The sequence below is a fragment of the Amblyomma mixtum genome, chromosome 6 (assembly GCF_055824585.1).
Source record: "Amblyomma mixtum isolate Tamu chromosome 6, ASM5582458v1, whole genome shotgun sequence".
Taxonomy (NCBI): domain Eukaryota; kingdom Metazoa; phylum Arthropoda; class Arachnida; order Ixodida; family Ixodidae; genus Amblyomma; species Amblyomma mixtum.
The window spans coordinates 136,498,064-136,516,460 of record NC_143017.1 but is presented as its reverse complement, the minus strand read 5'-3'; the positions used below and the strand labels follow the sequence as shown (position 1 = coordinate 136,516,460).

The following is an 18,397-nucleotide window of genomic DNA, read 5'->3' as shown; positions in this document are numbered from 1 at the left end:
TTGTTCCAACATATTGAAAAGTAGTATTTATATACATTTACACATGAGCTTTCTGCGGTTTCTTTAAGTTCAGTCAGTGTTTTAGCGGATTTAGCAGCCGCAGCAGCTCTACAGCCGCTCACCGCGCAAGGACGCGGGTTCAAATGTATGAATACGTATTCTAGCGTAGATTGTTCTACATAGACACTTTCACTGCCCTCAGAATTGCGATGATCCATGCCCCCTTGCGTTTGCTTTCACTTTGTCCGGCCATCACGCGCCGGCAAGCCAGTGTAGTTTCCCGTGCCGCTGGGAAGGAGCGGTTTCACCGTGTGCCATTCTTGCTTCCTGCGACTCGTTCCCTTGTTACGCAATATCAGGGTTCCAAGATGGGACTACCAGAGATCTATGTCGTTTCAAGGATTCCAAATATCGCCGAGCACCTGCGAGAAGTGGTCAAAGGCCGAGCTGAAGTAGTCGAGATCGTCGCAAAGTGTGCGTATGCTGCTCTGCCTTTCGGGTCGCTTTGCGTTGCACTTAAGTGCATGATGAATGTAGAGCTTCACGCGATAATGCATGCAAAACAGCGGCAAAGATCCACAAGCCTTCACCATTTAAGCTGACATTGAAGTGACTGATTTGTTTTAATAACAAGCTGTATATTATGTACGGTAGCTGCAGCTGATTTGTCTTGTACTACAACCTTCGTTCCTGTAACAAACTAAACTTGCTTTGCTTGTTGACAATTTGCGCATTTTTGAGTGGCTGTATTGCAGCGGCGTAGCAAAAAAAAAAAAAGCCTACCGCAATAAACCCCAAATCGACAAAAGCTTTTTCTACGAGCATTTGATGTTTCCAGTTCTTCTGACTTTTTTTTTTTTTTTTTTTTGTCATCGCTCTTCAGTCACTGTGCACGACGACTGCCCCAAGATCAAACCTGAGGTCGTTCAGAGGCTTCAGAGGGTTGAGATCCTGATCACTGACACCCATATATTAAAAGATGTACTCTACCGGCTTCCAAACATGAAGCTTGTGCAGGTCACATCAGCAGGCAAGTGTGGTCATTTCAGTCTGGTTTTGCCTTTTGTGACATCAGCTTTCAGCTACATAATTTGCAATGCTGTTATTCTTCATGCGTGTTGATGCGTGTTGGGTTCCCATAACTACTGACATTTCCAACTATAGTGACACTGTGATTATTTTTTTCTTTCTTTAAAATATTTAGTACCATCTTTTCATACCAACAAATGAACCGTAAATTTTGGGCAATGCCTTTTGTATTGTTTTTCATCAAGTAGGGTACTTCCCCTTTGTGGTAAACATGCAGCGAGTGGTTTTACTATGTTCAGTTTTGGTGCCTTCTTCTTGAAATAGCCCGATTTTACTTTGATTAATTTGCTATTGTTGAAATTGTATAGATTGAAGTTTTTAATAACCTCTAAAACATGCAGCGTAAATGAGCAGTTAAGTTCCTGTCTTGGATTTCATTCTGCTGGAAATCAGCTGATTGATGATAAACCGCGAGCTCCTGATATCACATTGGTCATGCTTTTTTAGTGAGCACTGACTTCCTCTGTGTTCACTAGGCGTGAAAGTACTTACACTTAAGGCTCACGTGTTCAGCACAAAGTAAGTTCTTGCAAGAGGAGCTAAGCAAATTTCTTTAGTGTTGCCCTTGTGCGGATTCATAATACATTTACTTGCATGCAATATGTAGTTTCGGCTGTGTGTCGAATGTTAGGTCTGGCATCTACATCCGCTTTGCAAAACTGTCCTTTTATGAAAACTGATCTGTAAATAATGCTATGCTGTATGTTGTAGTTCGTGGTCATTATTCATTATGAATCTCCGTATTCTAGATGCCGCTCATGTACAGGTGAAATTATTGTTCTGCTCAGTACGCTATGTTGATAAATCGGAAAGCCCTGAACTAGTCACTCAAGGGGTATTTTAAGCTGATATAATTAATTCCATAAGCGTACTCTGTATCGGTCCTGCATTCATGTCTCATGACGCATCTTATTAGGCTGCTCAGCTCCTTTTGCATGATGGCAAATGAAGGAGCCAGTTTAAAGTGCCATGCAGTCAGTCTTGGAACAGTGCAATAAAGGCTGACAGTAATAGTTGAGGCCAGAATCATAGTTCTACCAAAAGATGAACTGACCAAGTGCCTTTGCGCACTCTACGCTCTGGTAACTCTTTAGGAGCCTAGATAGAAGCTTCACTGCAGTCGACATGCAGTGACAGCTAATGCGGCATGTTTCCAGCAAGAGGAGGGCTTGCCTGCCATTGCTTTTGCTAAGCTTATATGAAGCATGGACATGGTTACTAAACGCTGACACGGTACTTGAGAGCATTTTTTTCAATTCTGCTGCAGAAGGGGTAGTCGAGGCGATGCTTTCCTGACCATAATAAAGCATAAATTGAGCAAACCAAGAGTGTTTCTAATCTCTGGGCAATGTTTTTTCCACAGAAAGAAGCTTTCTCTGTGATGGCTGCGAATCACAAATAATTGGTCTGGTTTATTGAAAAAGAATTAGTGCCACGCAGTACTACAATGACTGCTATAAGATTGCTGTTTGCATAGCATTCATTATTGTTGCTTGCAATCATAAATTTCTTATTGGTTTTAATTTTTTTCCGCAGGTGTTGAGACTCTCCTTCCTTATATTGACCGATCTTTGGTGAGCATCTCTGCACACTAGCACATGATTTTATCCTCTGCTTTGTTTGATTTGTGGCCTCTAAAGTCATGGCACTGTGTAGGCTCAGTACAGTACAATATGGCAAAAGTCACATATGTGTGGCTTCTGGTAGGTTTCTCTGTTGTCAGCATGCTTTCAGGCATAAACACCTCATTTGCTAAAAATCTGCAGCACAGAAAGCCTATTATAAAATCCTGCGTATACTGTGTAGGGGAAATAAGACCAGTGGAAGAAGTACCTAATTGTTGAGCAGTACCAACCACAGAGTGACGCTGTCTTCAGAGAGAAGACGCTACACCACCACCATCGTCAAGTTGTGCTGGGTTTCTGTAAGCACCAATGCCAGAATGCATTTTGTAGGCTTCACTACGAAGCGAGCATTATATCATCCTGACAGTAATTGCAGGTGCATTGTTTCTTTAAGTGTGGTGCGAATTGGCATGTGTGAATGGATGTAGCTTGTCTCTGCTGTTTTTGTCTGTGTCTAATAATAAAATGAATCGATCTGCAAATGCAGTTTGCTGCATCACTTTTCATATCTGTTACAGCTTACCTAAGCCTTCCTGCCTGCATTATTGCCATTTGCCACAGAGCATCCCCAAGAGTGCCAAATTTGCCTGCCAGTGCTCTCAGGGATGCTATAAAGCTATTACAGAGTGGTTTGAAACCTAGAGTAGTTATAGATAGATGAGTCACAGAAAAATTATAAGGTCACAAACTAAAGCTTTTCAAAAGAAAATATGACTATATTGAGGGCAGGGACTGTATTGGCATTCTGTGCTGAAGCTTTTCATGTAGGCAGCAGCAGCATAGCACACAACGTACAGACAATAGGTGGCAGATTTTAGATGAACATGTCGCAGGTTTGTGATGCTACCTGCCAGTGCATATTTTAAGGTATGAGAATCTGTGCTACACTGAAGCCACACACATCACATGTCTGAGCGACAAGGAGACACATGGCAGAACAAGACAAGGAATGCTATGAATCAGGCATAACATTGATTGTACGAGCCCCCTTGTGGCTCAGTGGTTATGGCTGCTGACCCGAAAGACACAGGTTTGATCCTGGCCGTGGCAGTCGAATTTCGATGGAGGTGAAATTCTAGAGGCCTGTGTACTGTGTGTTGTCAATGCACGTTAAAGAACCCCAGTGGTCAAAATTTCCGGAGCCCTTTACTACAGCGTTCCTCATAACCTGAGTCGCTTTGGGACGTTAAACTCCCATAAACCATTCCTGTTTGTGCAAGCCAGTGTTGCCACATGCTGTGCAACCACAGCCTCACCATGCAAAGGAGCACTGGCAGCTTCCAGATAGCTCTGAATAGCATGACTAAAAACGGTGTTGTCACTAAGACTCCTGGGACTAGCAGATAAAGTGTGTTGTGCTGGGTTGTGCTTGTGGCCATCCTCATAACAAACTTTGTTATTACAAACTGTCTTTGATTCTTTGAGGCACTTGGCCTTTACATGTGAGTGTTTGAACCTGTAGTCCCTGATGATTCTGCAGTAGACAGGAGCAACAGCAGTGATGCAGCACCTGCTGTATTGTTTGCCGCAAAAGTCCTGCATGCCATGGTTGATTAATTAGTAGGAATGTCTCCTACAACTCTGTATATATTACAGGTGACAGACAGCCTTCTGCTAGAAAGCAGCCATAAACTGACCTCACAATAGGAACAGGCAGGCACACTTAGGTATAGTATGTCCGAACTTTCACTGCATCGAACACGCACAGCGAGGAATTGAAGCTAGTCACATTGGAGTCATCTTTTAAGTTACTTCAGTTTCCCAGCCACATAATGCAATTGTCACGTGATAGCATAACATATCTTTCAGACAGATCATTGCGCTTGCAATTGGCTTTCACCAGCCTTCACATTCTCGGAGCACTGATATTGCAAGGCGTAAAAGAATGGTGGTGTGATGAGCTTAACACTGCAGTTACCGTGAAAGAAAGTTGATGCACTATGTTTATCTTCAGACATGCAGCATATTTCCGCGGCAAGATTCGAGTTGTTGATCTGTTCATTGACTGCTCAACTGAAGCAAGTAGAACAGCATGGCAACATCCTTCTCTCTTGTGCCAGAGCTTTGGGAGTGGAAGTTTCATGAAGCTTCAGTAGCTAATAATATCATCTCCAAAAGATCAAATGAGGTAAAAATCTGACCCATATGCAGCTCATTGTATTCAGAAAATAGTTCACTTTCCCTTCAAGTATGTTTTGGTTGGCATGCAGCTGAGGAAACTAGAAAACAGTAACGGAATGTATAGGGATCAGTGTTGCTGAAATTTGAATATTCTTTTCTTTTTCCCCCAAATATTACTTGAACTTGTTTGGACTTGTAAGACACCTTGTTTTACTTTCAGCTGCATCAGCAGTTGCAGTGGCAGCAGTAGCAGTGGCAGGAACATCAAACTTAGTCTCCTGTGTTGCTCACCTGGAAAATGTACTTTTTCAGCCCGTGCCAAAGTATGCAATAGTGAGGGCAAGCTGCTTTGGCATTCTCATGGCTGAATACGTCGTGGCTGGCATTATCAACTTCGAGCGAGGCCTCTACAGGTACTTCGCCATGCAGCAGAAAAAGGAATGGTAGGTTTGATCATCTACAAAGTTTCTTGAGAAGCCACATTTTCACGATACTGATGTGAAACAGAGGTCGATCTCGCTACCCTTACAGCGCATGTGTACAGCTCTTGCAGGTACCATGTGATTGAACATTCTGACCACCTTACTGTTATCCTAAGGTGTGCGGCAACCTAGAGTCCAATTGTGGCTGGCAACCTACAAGTGGCCTGCTACTAGTGTTTCCTATAGGAGGTAGTTACGTGTTGTCATGGCCACCGTTTTGGTGTTGAACGCCTAGCTTCAGTGGTGCAGGCCAAAGGAGGAGGGGGGAGGTGATAAGCCGATTAGACATGCACCGTAGCCTTTCACGTGCTGCATGGGCGCCAAAATGGCGACCACTGTGGCTTGAGCGCATACCTCCTGATATTGTTATCGGTGCACACAGAGTGGTTTGTCTTAGAATGTCAGCTTTTAACACGTTCTGCCTTTCAACATGGCTTTTAACACGGCCGCCGTTCTGCAGAAAATCTGACATTGTGTACGCTGTGAGCAAAAAAGCAGGTGGCCCACCTGCCACCCTAGGTCACGTGACCTTGTGACATCATCACAACCTGCCCACCATGGCAGTTAATGATTGGTCAGAAGAGGTTGCTCAGTGAGAGAAACATGGTTCTCGCAAGCCCAGCCGGTGGTTGTATAATCAGCCATGTGGCGGAGCAGTGATGCGTTGCTTACCACTGTACCAGTAGTAGTATGAGCACTTCCTGGGACCTATGATTGTAAAGTGAGGATGACTTTGTCTGCTTTGTGGTACGCAAAGTGGACTTCAGACCGCTAAAGGGACCCATTAACGCTTTCGCATCAGGGCCTTAGGGTGGAGCCCTAGTCCTCTCAAGTTTTTGTTTTTTGTTCTCACACATTTTCATGCAAAAAAGGATGGTGGGGGATTTAACTGTTTGGGTAATGAGGCTCATTTAGCTATAGTTTCCATTCAATTTTCAATAAAAGAAACAACTGTTAACTTGCTTTTACGAGCGAATGGTGCGCAGGAATTTGAAAAATTAATTTGTTTTGTTGTTTATTGTGAATCCATTGCCCAAAGATGCGTTTGCTGACATGGGCTATCCATTGCTATGCAGTGAGCCCTTGCACTTTCTTGTTAGATGTGCAGTTTCTTTCGCAAGATAATGTTTTTTTATAACGCTTTTTCTGGTGACATTTTCAAGAGTAGTGATCCAAAGTGCTTGATAGATCTTAGGGTACTTGTAGTGAATTGAGCAGTGTATTAACTTGTTTTTAATTTGTTTTATTTTGAATGCACTGAAATTTAAAGCTATGACCAAGTCTGTACTGTCCATCACTTCATTTGAGCACTCCTAATTTTTGTACTCCAAGGCAAAAAATGAGTACGCCGTCTGAGTGGTAACTAGAATAACATTTTCAAGCACATTTGTTTAGTTGTATCTTTTCTTTGCTGTTTGTGTGAAGCCAGACGAGTATTTTGCACCATTTGTTTTGTCCGCAATACTTTTGGTGGAAATGCGTTCTCTTCTATCACTAGGGATCATATCATACCACTCAAGTTTAGGACTCTTTCGGACCTGCATGTTGGCATCCTTGGAGCTGGCCTTATTGGCGAAGAAAGTAAGTTATCTCAAAAGGTAATGTTTTTACATAAGTAGGCACATTAAGCACTGTCAGTATATCTAATGAAACGTGAAAACACAGTTGCAATTGGGACAGTGAAGCGAGAAGACCTTATTTGAGGGAAGCTGAATAATAGCATGTTTAATAATCACTTCAATATTATGAAGGCCATTACATGGAGGTGTTCACAGACCTAGCCTATATTTTCTCTCGCAAAGGTAATATTTTCGTATAATTTTTATAGTGCAATAGCACTTCTTAAACTCAGCCGAAAAGCTGTTGTCTGTCAGTTTTTGTTGTCCTCGGTGGTGCCTTAATGAGCTGGGTGGTAGAGTGACACCTGCCTGGGTGGCAGGTGCACCACCTAGGTCATGTGACCTTGTGACCTCATCACAACCTGCCCACCAGATTGTGAGCAAACTGCCCACCATGACAGCCGGCAGTTCAGTCAATGATTATTTGCGAGAGGTTGCTCGGGAAGAGCAACCTGGGTCTCACAAGCCCCACCGATGGCAGCACCTGCCATTGTAAGGCAGTGGCACATCACTTAACCACGGCACTGCTGCACCAGGCGTGGTATATGAGGAATCCCAGTAATCTATGAATGTAAATGAAAGAGTGACGAATTCTGCATATATGGGTATTATCCCATTAACAATATCACGTCATACCCTTAGGGCAGATTAAATGTCCCCTTCAGATTTAGTGTGCTCCCACGAAGGCCCCCCCCCCCTTTCCCCTCCTCGACATCACTGATCTTTGTCTGAAGCCAGCTTGACCTTGAAAACCGAGCTTCGACCCAAAACCGAATTGAAAACCGCAGTGCTTGCACACCTAATTCACATGTGGCCTAACCGCGCTAAATCGGCCATATTTTTTTCTCGTTACAGTTACTGTGTTCACATTTCATTTGATGCTGACAGTACATGTAAATATGTTTTCCCTTAGTAACAACTGGCAAGTAGTAGTGTCTCTGACACCTGTGCGGATTTTGTACTTGAGGAGTTTTTGATTACTTTAAATAACCTTTACAATCTCTTGCTTGAAAATTCAGTTATTCTGTAACAGATTTGAGAAAGATGACCAAGGGGCTGCTGAGAAGTCTGTGTCAAAGCTAACCTCACGTAACCCAACTTAAACTAAAGTCTATGGCAGAGAGAGGGTGGGCAGGTGGTTCTTGTTAATCACAAAGTGAACAAGGGAGGGGAAAGCCTCAGAAGACAAGTCCTTTTGTTGAAACGTTGGCAAGCACCCTGAGGCATTCTCTCCCTTGTTCAACTTAGCGAAACTAACTTAGCCTAACCTAAACCAAACCTAGCCTAACCTAGGTTTCGTTTCCACCTCCTATTGTTCTTGTGTTTTTTTGTTTTTCAAGAAGCGCATCAGCCGTGCTTTCTGTTTAGCATATTTTAGGCATATAGGGCTTATGCTTATGTAAAAAGTTTTTTAGAACACGAAGTAATATTGGAGATAGGGCTGATGAGGTAACAAAATTCCCCCACGTTCATCTCAGCTGCCCCTTGCCAAGACTGTGTCGACCAGCATGAGTGAAATTTCTGTCTCCTTCCGAATGGATGGATGAAGCTCCACCAGAAGTTTGCATATGAAGTCTGTGTCGCGTGCTTCATCCGTCGTGTTAGCTGTGTGCCTTCACCTGTTGCGTGGATGTGGCAGGTCATTACAGTGGACCACACATTGCACTATACAATTATTGGAACAGCAGAGCTGTGTAGTGTGTCACTGTATGAGCAGGAAATTTTTTAATAAGGCTGTACAGTGCAGTAGCAAGTGCTTCGTAAAGCTAGCTTTCCAGTGCACAAAAATATGATGACATGATAGACATGCTTCAGAGAGGTACAAATTGGCTTGTGATTTCGTTTCTATTTTTGCATCAAACGGCAGCAGTCATTTCTGGATTGCATCTAATCTTAAGGAAAAAAAAAATGAAATTGTACGTAAGGTCACAAACAATCTGTAGCTAATTTTAACTTTTTTTAACCATAAAGTTTCTCAGGATTACCTAGAGGGAAAAAGTGGCAGTTCAGTCATTCATCCATCGCAGGAATCCCGAGAGATGCATGCTTCGTATTTGGCGTGGCGAACATTTGGCGGAAAACGGGTATTTACTTGTAGTAAAATTACACTGAATTTGAATTTATTAAAGAAATGAAAAATGAATTATATAAAGAATTTAGTTAGTGTGCTGTGAAGAGCAGTGCACTTATAATTTCACAGCAGAATCTACATCTCCATCCTAGTGCTATATCCAAGCCAAATAGAAAGTGAGCACTTCTGCATCATTCCCACGGTCGGCGCAGTGCTCTCCAAGATGGTGGTGTCTTCTGGGTAATTTTGAGGGGCCCTGTTTATCAAAACTGTTGTGGAAGCAAGGACGTGCTGCTTAAGTGGACATGAAGCATGGTGATTATTGCTTGGAGGTGTATCGCTGGACTTATTTGCTTATCTCTTGGGTGTGTAACTGTGTGATATGTACCAGGCTTATATTGGTGAGTTTGCTGCAGTGAGGTTGTTTTTTCCATAATAGTATTAGTGATATGTGCAAGGAATGGGGTATGTATTAGCTTCTGCTCTTTTTTTCTGCTGCATTCAAGGAAACATTTGAATTAAGAAATGAACGCGCTATACTTAGGCACAAGGACTAATTATACAAAAAACAGGACAAGACAGATCCTGTTTTTTGTAACTAGTCCTTGTGCCTAAGTATAGCGCACCAACCTGAAGATGACAAACCAACTAGCCGCCATTACAGCATTGCTTATTATTAAATCTTCCGCCTTCATGCATTTTTACTGCAACAGTTAAGAATCTAAATATTTGGCTCTTCTGGCACTCTGCTGCATATTATACACCATTCTTTTTCTTATCCTAAACTTAAGCACTTACAATTAGTCTTTAAAACAAACCTGGATGCATCATCTTTCTCCTTACGACATCCATTGTTTAGAAGCATTTTTATTGATGTAGAGTCATGGAAGATGATTCTGAACATGCATGACGTATGGAATTTGGAACAAGAATGTTGATTTTTTTTATTTTGTTTTATCACTTCTAGTAGCATTATAGTCTATTTTTAATCACTGCCTACTGTGTTGTTAATATATCTGTGCTTATCTTTGTGAAACTTTGTGATTGTGTAAGTCTTGCTGCATGTCAGGGTACAGATGCAGACTTATGCCTACGCCTTTGGGCATGTTGCTTTACTTTGTTAGTGTTAGATCACTTTTAGGCCAGAGACATTAATTTGTATAAACATGCTTGTGAATTGCTTTTTATATACTGGGCTCCCTCACTTCTTTGAATTTCCTTACTGCAGTTGCAAAGTCCCTTGTCCAGTTTGGCACTACTGTGAATGGGTTTGCGAGGAAAAAGAGGAGTTCTGAGGAACTGCGGCGCTCATCTTTTCAAAAGTATGTCCAGGAGCATAAAATATGTGTTCCCCGATGTCATCCGTTTTCGCATGCTTATAAACAATGATTTTTCTGAGTGCTGTGTTTTAGAGCTCATCCTTTAGCTTTCTTGAAAACTGCCGTGTAAAATCACTCACAGCTGCGCAGGTGGTACTGCCTTCTCTGAAAACTACACTCAGCTACATTCAAGATATTGTGCTTTTAATATGACTGCCAGTTGTATGCTCAGCCATGCAGTTCATTCAAAGATGCGATGTGGAATTTTTTTCAATGATGTTCTCTTTCGTTAGTGCAGTAGAATCTCGATGGTACAATCACGGTTGGTATGAATATCAGGATGATATGAATTTGCAAAATTTCCTAGCCAGAGTGTGTCGTGTGCAAAATTTCAAGGGTTCTGAATGCTCTCCCGTGCCACCACAGATGAGACAAACTCGCGACCGTATCCTCAAGCACCAAGTCTAGCGGGGAGGTCTATTGTTTATGGGAAACTGGGAATTTCAAGATATTTTTTCATGCAGCTGCAAATGGTGTTGTGCAAAGTGTTTGCTTGTAGTTCTAATTTTTCTACAGCTAAATTCGTCTAAGCAGTAAAGAAGGGGCTGGGTATAGTGTTCATGGCCAAGAGGAAAACTAGAGGCAACAGTCAGGAATGAAGGCCTGTAGCCACTGGCCATTGACAGAAGCCCCTTTATTGGTCTCTGGCCAATATGTACAACCCCCGTAAAAGTCCTCAGGCCATAGTGTTCACTTGTAATGGAATAACTTTCCCTTGAATGCTCAGCTTCACGGAGCATTCGAAGAACACGTTAAGCTGCGAACTTTTCTACTGCGAGAAGACACCTTCTCCTAACACTTCAAAGCCCCTTGGTCTTTGACGGTGCCACAATGGCTCCATTATGCGGCTCAAATGAAAGGCCTTTGGCCTGAAGACTTTTGACCTAGACTGTACATAGTGCCACTGTCATACAACAAACTGCTGACACAGTCTTGGGCAAGCCATCATGAAGCCCAGTGACATTACTTGGTGAGCCTCAGATATTGCATGCCTTGATTGTATATCGAGACACAATAACACCACAAGCCACCGCGGTGGCTCAGTGGTTACGGCGCTCAGCTGCTGACAAGAAAGACGCGGGTTTGATCCCGGCCATGGTGGTTGCATTTTTATGGAGGCAAAATGCTAGAGGCCCATGTACTGTGCGATGTCAGGGCACATTAAAGAACCCCAGGTAGTCTAAATTTCCGGAGCCCTTCACTACGGCTTCCCTCAAATCCTGAGTCGCTTTGGGACGTTAAACCCTCATCAACCATAAACCAAACAGTAATACTACCACAAAGAGCTCGGTGACAACTGACAGATAATTTTTCTTTAGTCAATCGGGCATGCATTTTTTCATATCACTGGGATATATGTACCCAGTGCTTTTCAACAAAAACTCTGAGCTCAACAGTGGTGTGCACCCTGACAAGGCAGTACCTGAGGTTGACTGAACAAAGTCCCAGAACAAGTAGAGTCCACTTTACTTTTCTTCATCGAGTCCAGTCTTTGTGATTGCAACGTGTATCATTGAACGTAACTGAATTGCATCCTATTTTTACTTATAAAGTTATTGGAGACTTGAGGCAGTATGCCAGACAAATATGTAAATGTGTTTGATTAATGTTTTTTTTTTCTATTCAGTGGGCTCACTTCAAACAGAAGCTGCTGACGAAACTGCGTAATGCATTACTGTTCATATTTGAGTTCGGTCGCAGAGGCTAACACTTGATGAGTAAAACTGTGAGACTTTTGTAGCTCCGTTCTTTTCCCTGTGTTTGGTGTTCTTATCAGAAACTGCTCGTCATTGCTGGCTGTTTGTGGGAGGCAGCTAACCATTCGAAGCTAACTAGATATTTTTGCATGCATCATTTACTTCAGGGCCTCAAGTTTACTGTACTCTAGAGGTTTCACCCGATGTGTAGATTCTAAGGCAATGCCAAAAGAGTGCCTGTTTGTGCAGTCATTTTCCATTTGGGGAATCTTGCCCTTTTTCAGGGAATTTGGGAAAAAGGAATTTTTATGTAGCTAAACTTGGATGTAACGAACCTCCATATAGCGAATTCCTCGATATAACGAAGTTTTTCAATTCTCCGGCGCCACCCCCATTGAAGCGCATGTATTTGAGACTTCTATGTATCGAACGCCGAGCCAACGTTTATAGATACTTTTTTAGTTCCATAACTCCTCGCAGCGCCCGTAGGGAGCAGGCGGCCGGTCGCCGTCCCCGCCACCGCGGCGCTGCAATCGCGGGTTGAGCTAGGAGAGCGAGAGTCGTCTGCTAGCGCGCAGCGTTTTGCACGAGCACTCGCATTCGAATCATCGCTGCGCGACTGCTGTTTTTTGTTTCTGGCTCTTGCCCGGAGGTATTTCATAACATATGTGTGCTTGGCGCGTTTGCGAACTTAAGAGCGGTATTCTCAGCCGTGTCACAAGCGGCCGTTTTGTACGGGCAATGACGAAATGCATGCATGCTTCGATTCTGCTTCTCGTGAGATGAACCTAACCTTGCTACTTCAATAGATTCGGATTATCCGCCGAACCAGTTTTTCGCGACTGGCTGTTGTGTCTCGTATTTCGCGCAAAATTACTTTTACGTTTTATTACAGCAATACTGGTGCAAATAAAACCCGCTGCTGTCTCGGTGGCTACGGCCCGCGGCTGCTTTCCCGAAAGCCGAGAGTTCGATACCGGTGTAGGCGAAATGCAAGAGTAATTCAAGGCCCTTGGCATTTAAATAGAAAAATTTTATTCACAAATCCACTAAATATTGTTGCTGACAGATTTTCTGTCAACTAATTTGTCAGATAAGCTTCGCCTGCTTTCGCTCTCTTCGAGCTCTAACGGCGCTACTATTTTCCAAGCACTTTGCTCGCGCAAAGAAGTGCATGCGCGTCACTAAACAAAAGCAAATTAATTGAGCTGTGAACACCTCAGCATGCTCTGGTAAACCAACACCATTCGTGCCTTTTTTTACAAGAGAATCCAGCACGTTCCAAAACAGGTCGCCGAACAACTCGCCCTTTCAATCCTGTTTTATAGCACCCTCTACCGCAATTACACAGGCAAACATCTTTTCGGAAGGGTACGCGAGTCTGCCACTGACATACTCGCGCTCAATAATGAGCATAGCCTCACGCGGCAGAGAATCCTGCCTGCCAAGTGCGTCACATTGCATCACAGAGTCCATATTGCGCTTTATTTTTCATTTTGAAAGCCACATAGCTTGCCAAATAGTACAAGGCTGTTTCTTCTGGTGATGGAACACAGTATCTGTGGTCGTTGGAGGCATCGGAGAGGTCCCTGAAAAGTATCGTCATCAGCTCCTGCCAGATCTATTCTTTCTAGCCTTTTTCTGGATGAGGGTGTCGCGACGCTTTTCTCCGAGGCTCTCGAAGGCACTAATTAAGACACGATCAGTTCCCGTCTCACAGTTCCCTTTCACAGCTACTTCAACAGGTGTGTAAAAGAAAGCAGCCTAAATAATTGGCTGAACTTGGTCACTGTAGGGTGGTCTTCGTCACCTCCTAATGATCTCACTAGGCCAAAAAATCTCAGATTATATATGAGCATTTCTAGGCTTTTTCAACGTGCCAGTATAATTACCTCAAGCGGGTCTTGGTTTAACTTCGCTGTGAGTATATATAGCTGAGGCTCTTGTTGTGTAGGAAGTCTATAATGGACAGCACTGACATCAATGTCACCCTCAGGGACTCAACGGTTTGATTTGATGCAATGAGTTTGATATTTCCTCTTGCTTCCGTACGGATGGCGTTTCTCCGGGTTGCTCTTGTACCCGCTGGTACAGCCGGGCACGAAGCAAGTGGGCATCGTCGCGCTCGAAAGCTGCTTCACGGCCAGCAGCGTTTGTTGTTCTGAGTGCACGATGGGGACCACGTGTTCGCAGAGCGCACAGGAACACAAATGGACAAAAAAAGGCAACGACAATCCCGCGCACGGGCTAAGTAGTAACCGCAGGAGAGGAGCAGCGCGCGCGCCGGCGACCGCGCAAACCTCGACTGCAGCGCCCTCTCACCGCCCGGGTACAAGCAGCGCCCGCTTTCAGAGGAGGAGTTATGGAACTAAAAAAGTATCTATAAACGTTGCGCCGAGCGGCGGTTGACCTTAATGTAACGAACTCGGTAGGCCGAGTAACGAACTCGGTAGGCACCCGCTCAGTCGCGGACTCCAGCGGCTGCGGTTTTCTTCAACACATTCACTTCAGGAAGGAAATGCAGGCATTTAGATCCAAGATTCGGCCGTGTTCTCTAAAAAAAAAAAAGCGACATTTCATGTCTGGTGTAGCGTTTATTTTCATGACAATAACATTTCCGTGCCAGAATCACTGCGTAGCTCGTCGGCCGTGGCGGCCATGCTGGTTACGGCAGGAAGAGGCAGCCAAACTGGAAGAATGGGCTTTCTGCACTGCTAATGGCTTGCTTCAGCTGCCACTTCCGGTCTCACCGGACGCTGCACGACAATATCTGGCAGAACCAGATCGGCGGCGGGGGGCATTTTTCTCCACGCTGGTCGTCGAGTGGGTGCCATCGGGCGAAGATTGCCGACTTGTAGCCATAAAAGAGCCCCATGCATTCCAGCTTGTAAGCAAGCCGCGGCAATTGTGCTATCAGACATCAAATAATGGGGTTTCCTGTAAACATTTTCAAGGTGATTTCACCTGAATTTATTTCTTATTTTGATTTCAGTTCTGCATTGCCCCTTCAAGTCTTCTCGCGATAACTGCATGTAACGAAAACCGGGATATAAAAAAAATTCCCGGACATTTTTCAGCTTCGTTATGTCCAAGTTTAACTATGTTTAAGGAATTTTAAGAACTGAAATTGTCACTTTTTTTCTCAACTGCTTGCATTTTCAAGGTACTGCAAGGAAAGAGCTTGAAATAGTGATTTTCTGGTTTAACTGAGGGAATTTTCGGTTACGGCATGGAACGTTACTACTTCTAGGGGATTTTTGTAAACTGCTAAAATTACTACTGTTACTATTTTGTTTCTTTTTGGAGTGCTTAATAAAAATCATTATGGCATGAATGCCTTAACCAACTGCATCTGCAATTAGTTGTTCATTGCACCATGGTGAAAAGTAGCTCGAAGAGAAGATGTTGGATGAACAGGCTCACAAAGACGAGTGCTGTCTTTGTCTTTTTGTTTCTGTCCATTTGTGATCTTCTCTTCGTGCAGGTTTTCGCCACAAGCATTAAACCACTTGCACAGCTTTCAGCTTGACTGTTGTGTCATACCTGTTAGCAGTTTCCACTGTATCGCCCATCCAGTTCTTCACCCATTCCCCTGCTTTTATGTTTCTGAGTTAAGAGCCGCTCCCTGTTCTGATCGAGACGTTACTCAGTTCTAACGTTATCGACATGTGTCTGTCTTTTTGCTTCAGGATCTCTGATGACCTGCATTCAATACTTGAGGACTCCCACTACATAGTCAATGCTCTTCCTAGCACCCCGAGCACTGTTGGCCTGCTCAATGGGAATGTCCTGAGTCGGTGCAAGAACGTAAGTTTAATTCGCCATTAAAGCAAGCAGCAACACTGCATCCTCTGCACTCTAAATGCAGTGCAAGGTTTGTATGATATGCTTCATTCTTGTGGTTATTCAGCTTCACCTGTTCCAAATTCTCGGTTGATTCTAATTTATCTATGCAATGGTGCATGAAGCGAGGCAAAAAAGGATCAAAATCTGCTGTGCTGTTTTAAAACAATGCCCATGAATCTGCTAACTGCAGGTATTTTATGAAGTTAAAGGTGTTTTGGACTGGCAACTAAACTTGCAACTTGTCTTTCAGCTGGCACCCGATTATGTATCTGGTTTCCGAGTTCTGCCTTACTAGCATGGCATTACTTTGTTATGCACTTTCAGATGCACTCATTCAGATGGACTTAGGAGACAAAGGGTAGTTGTTTTCTTCAAGTGCACAGCGATTGGAGTTATTTACTATTTTTCTTTCACTGCATATAGTTCTTAAGAAGATGGAAATGTCCTGATACTGAGGCTTTGACATGCATCCTCTTTGTTTGCGAGCTCAGTGCTGATGAGAGTACTTGCTTGTATATTCCAAATTCATAAATTCATATTGGTTATGAAATGTAACGACACTTCTTTCCCATTGAAATCCATATGAACATTCAAGTTCATGCTAGATATATTACATTTTGTATTTGCATGAAACCGAAAAATGGTATATTTTCATAGTTCTGTGTATAGCCTCGGTTTTCAGTATGCTGCTGTCTGCAAAATAATTGCTGGCAGGGTCATATTGTGGATTTGTGGATGGCATTCATTGTGCAGCTGGTTGAATTGTCAGTTCTGTTCTTGTACTTCAGCATTCAGACATGCCTAGGCTCTCACTTCTGAAGGCTGTGGGTGGGACTCTCTAATAGACAAGAGTTAAGGTGCTGAGCCCTTGCTTAGTGGAGAAATCTATTATACGTGCCGTGTTGTTGCCATTTGAGGCAGAAAGAGCTTTTTCGAAGTGAGAGCTTCACTACAGGACCTCGGGTTTCAATCACGGCCCGTGTAAATTTGACCTTCAGCTGAGTTAGAGGTCAAATCACGAAAAAGAGAAGAAGAAATTGAATCAATATCTATGACTGGGAGTAGAACCCGCGGCTGTGCGAGCAAATCTCCTTTAAAGGGGCCCAGAAACACAATCTTAGTTAACTGTTTTGCCTGTTGATTGCATACAGTGAGTTATAATGGTGCTATTAGCGTCGGTAACACCGCGTATATTCCGTTTTTTAATATTTTAATGTCCTCCCAAAAACAGCTTCATGGCTCTGATTGTGTCGCCACACAGTGGCGGGTTTTTAGCAGCGGATATGACATCACCTGGCGCGAGCTTGATGATCGGACAAACAGTAAAGATGCTGCAAATTGTGTGAATAAATAGAGACACATTTTGTCACCTGTCTGCGTTTTATATTATATCAAGAAAAACAACTTGTTTGTCTTAGATAAAAGCCCTGCAAAGCAAGTAAAATAAAAATACACCACCAGGGGCGCTCTGGCATGGAAACAACGCTGCCAGTCTCAGCAAGAACGAGTTACAGAGAGCAGGCAACCATGGAGTACAAACTTCCGCGACGTGCTCTGGCTGGCTGTTTTGATTGGTTGCGCCAGGTGCCGTCATTGGGAGAGTGAAATAGGAGTGGGAAGCTCCGCCAAAATCGAGTTGAGGGCAGCGTTTTGTTTGCTTGCATTTTGAAATTTCTTCATTGAATAACTCCCGTTCCTGTGCATCGATTCCTGTCATTCTTTTTAAGTCAGCATCTGTGTGACATAAAGAACCCACCTGAAGTATAGCCGGTATCCCCCCAAGCAGTGTTTTGCAGCCCCTTTAAAGGGATACTGAAGCAAAATCTGAAAATTGAACAAAAAGGCTGAATATAGATTCTCGGAATGTGATTACACCGAAATGTAGTCGTCACTGCGCATATTTTTCAGCGGATGGTTTTATTTTCGATGTTTTATGAGCGCGCGCCAAGCCCTCCCGGTCGGCGCGAGGTGGGAAGCGTGACGTCACGACACCCTCCCGCGGCGACAAATATGGCGGCGCCCTTCGATGCATGAAACCTCGCTTCGGACTGGTTGCGTCGTTATTACTGGCTTCTTCAGCGCGTTCACAGGCCATAAATGGGCCACGTGTCTTTCGCTTCATCTCCTGTTGCACATAAGAAAACTTACGAGCAATAAATTTGCTTTGTTTTTTATTTAAAGTGACGATTCTGCCCCCTTTGGGCTAAGAGGGGTGTCAGTTTGTTGACAACAATGCTTCCCCTCCTAACCACCAGATGGCGCCACTAGTCTGAACATCGTCGCGCTTCTGTTTTAAAAGCGAGAATGCTAGAAATGGCACAAGGTCCGGAAAAAGTAGCTGCATTTAGCGGGCGTATACGCGTGCATACGGTTATGGTATGTAGACAGCATCGATTAACATTTTGATATATCTGTGTACGCCGTGAGCAGACGACAGACATGGAAAAGCCGCGAGTAGCGATGGCAAT

General features: G+C 43.6%; 1 protein-coding gene across 2 annotated transcripts in view; it reads left to right on the top strand.

Moving 5' to 3' along the window:
• The first annotated feature begins 98 nt into the window (after positions 1-98).
• LOC149340491 (uncharacterized) overlaps positions 99-18,397 on the top strand; it is a 32,146-nt gene continuing 13,847 nt past the window's right edge. The window contains exons 1-7 of one of the 2 annotated variants that reach the window (XM_089549260.1): positions 99-474; positions 884-1,030; positions 2,626-2,663; positions 5,148-5,278; positions 6,816-6,898; positions 10,236-10,329; positions 15,773-15,890. In XM_089549260.1, the coding sequence (XP_089405386.1) occupies positions 210-474; positions 884-1,030; positions 2,626-2,663; positions 5,148-5,278; positions 6,816-6,898; positions 10,236-10,329; positions 15,773-15,890 (876 nt within the window). In that variant the 5' untranslated portion in view covers positions 99-209. The remainder of the gene's footprint in view (positions 475-883; positions 1,031-2,625; positions 2,664-5,147; positions 5,279-6,815; positions 6,899-10,235; positions 10,330-15,772; positions 15,891-18,397) is intronic. The other variant, XM_089549261.1, reaches the window with a different exon arrangement.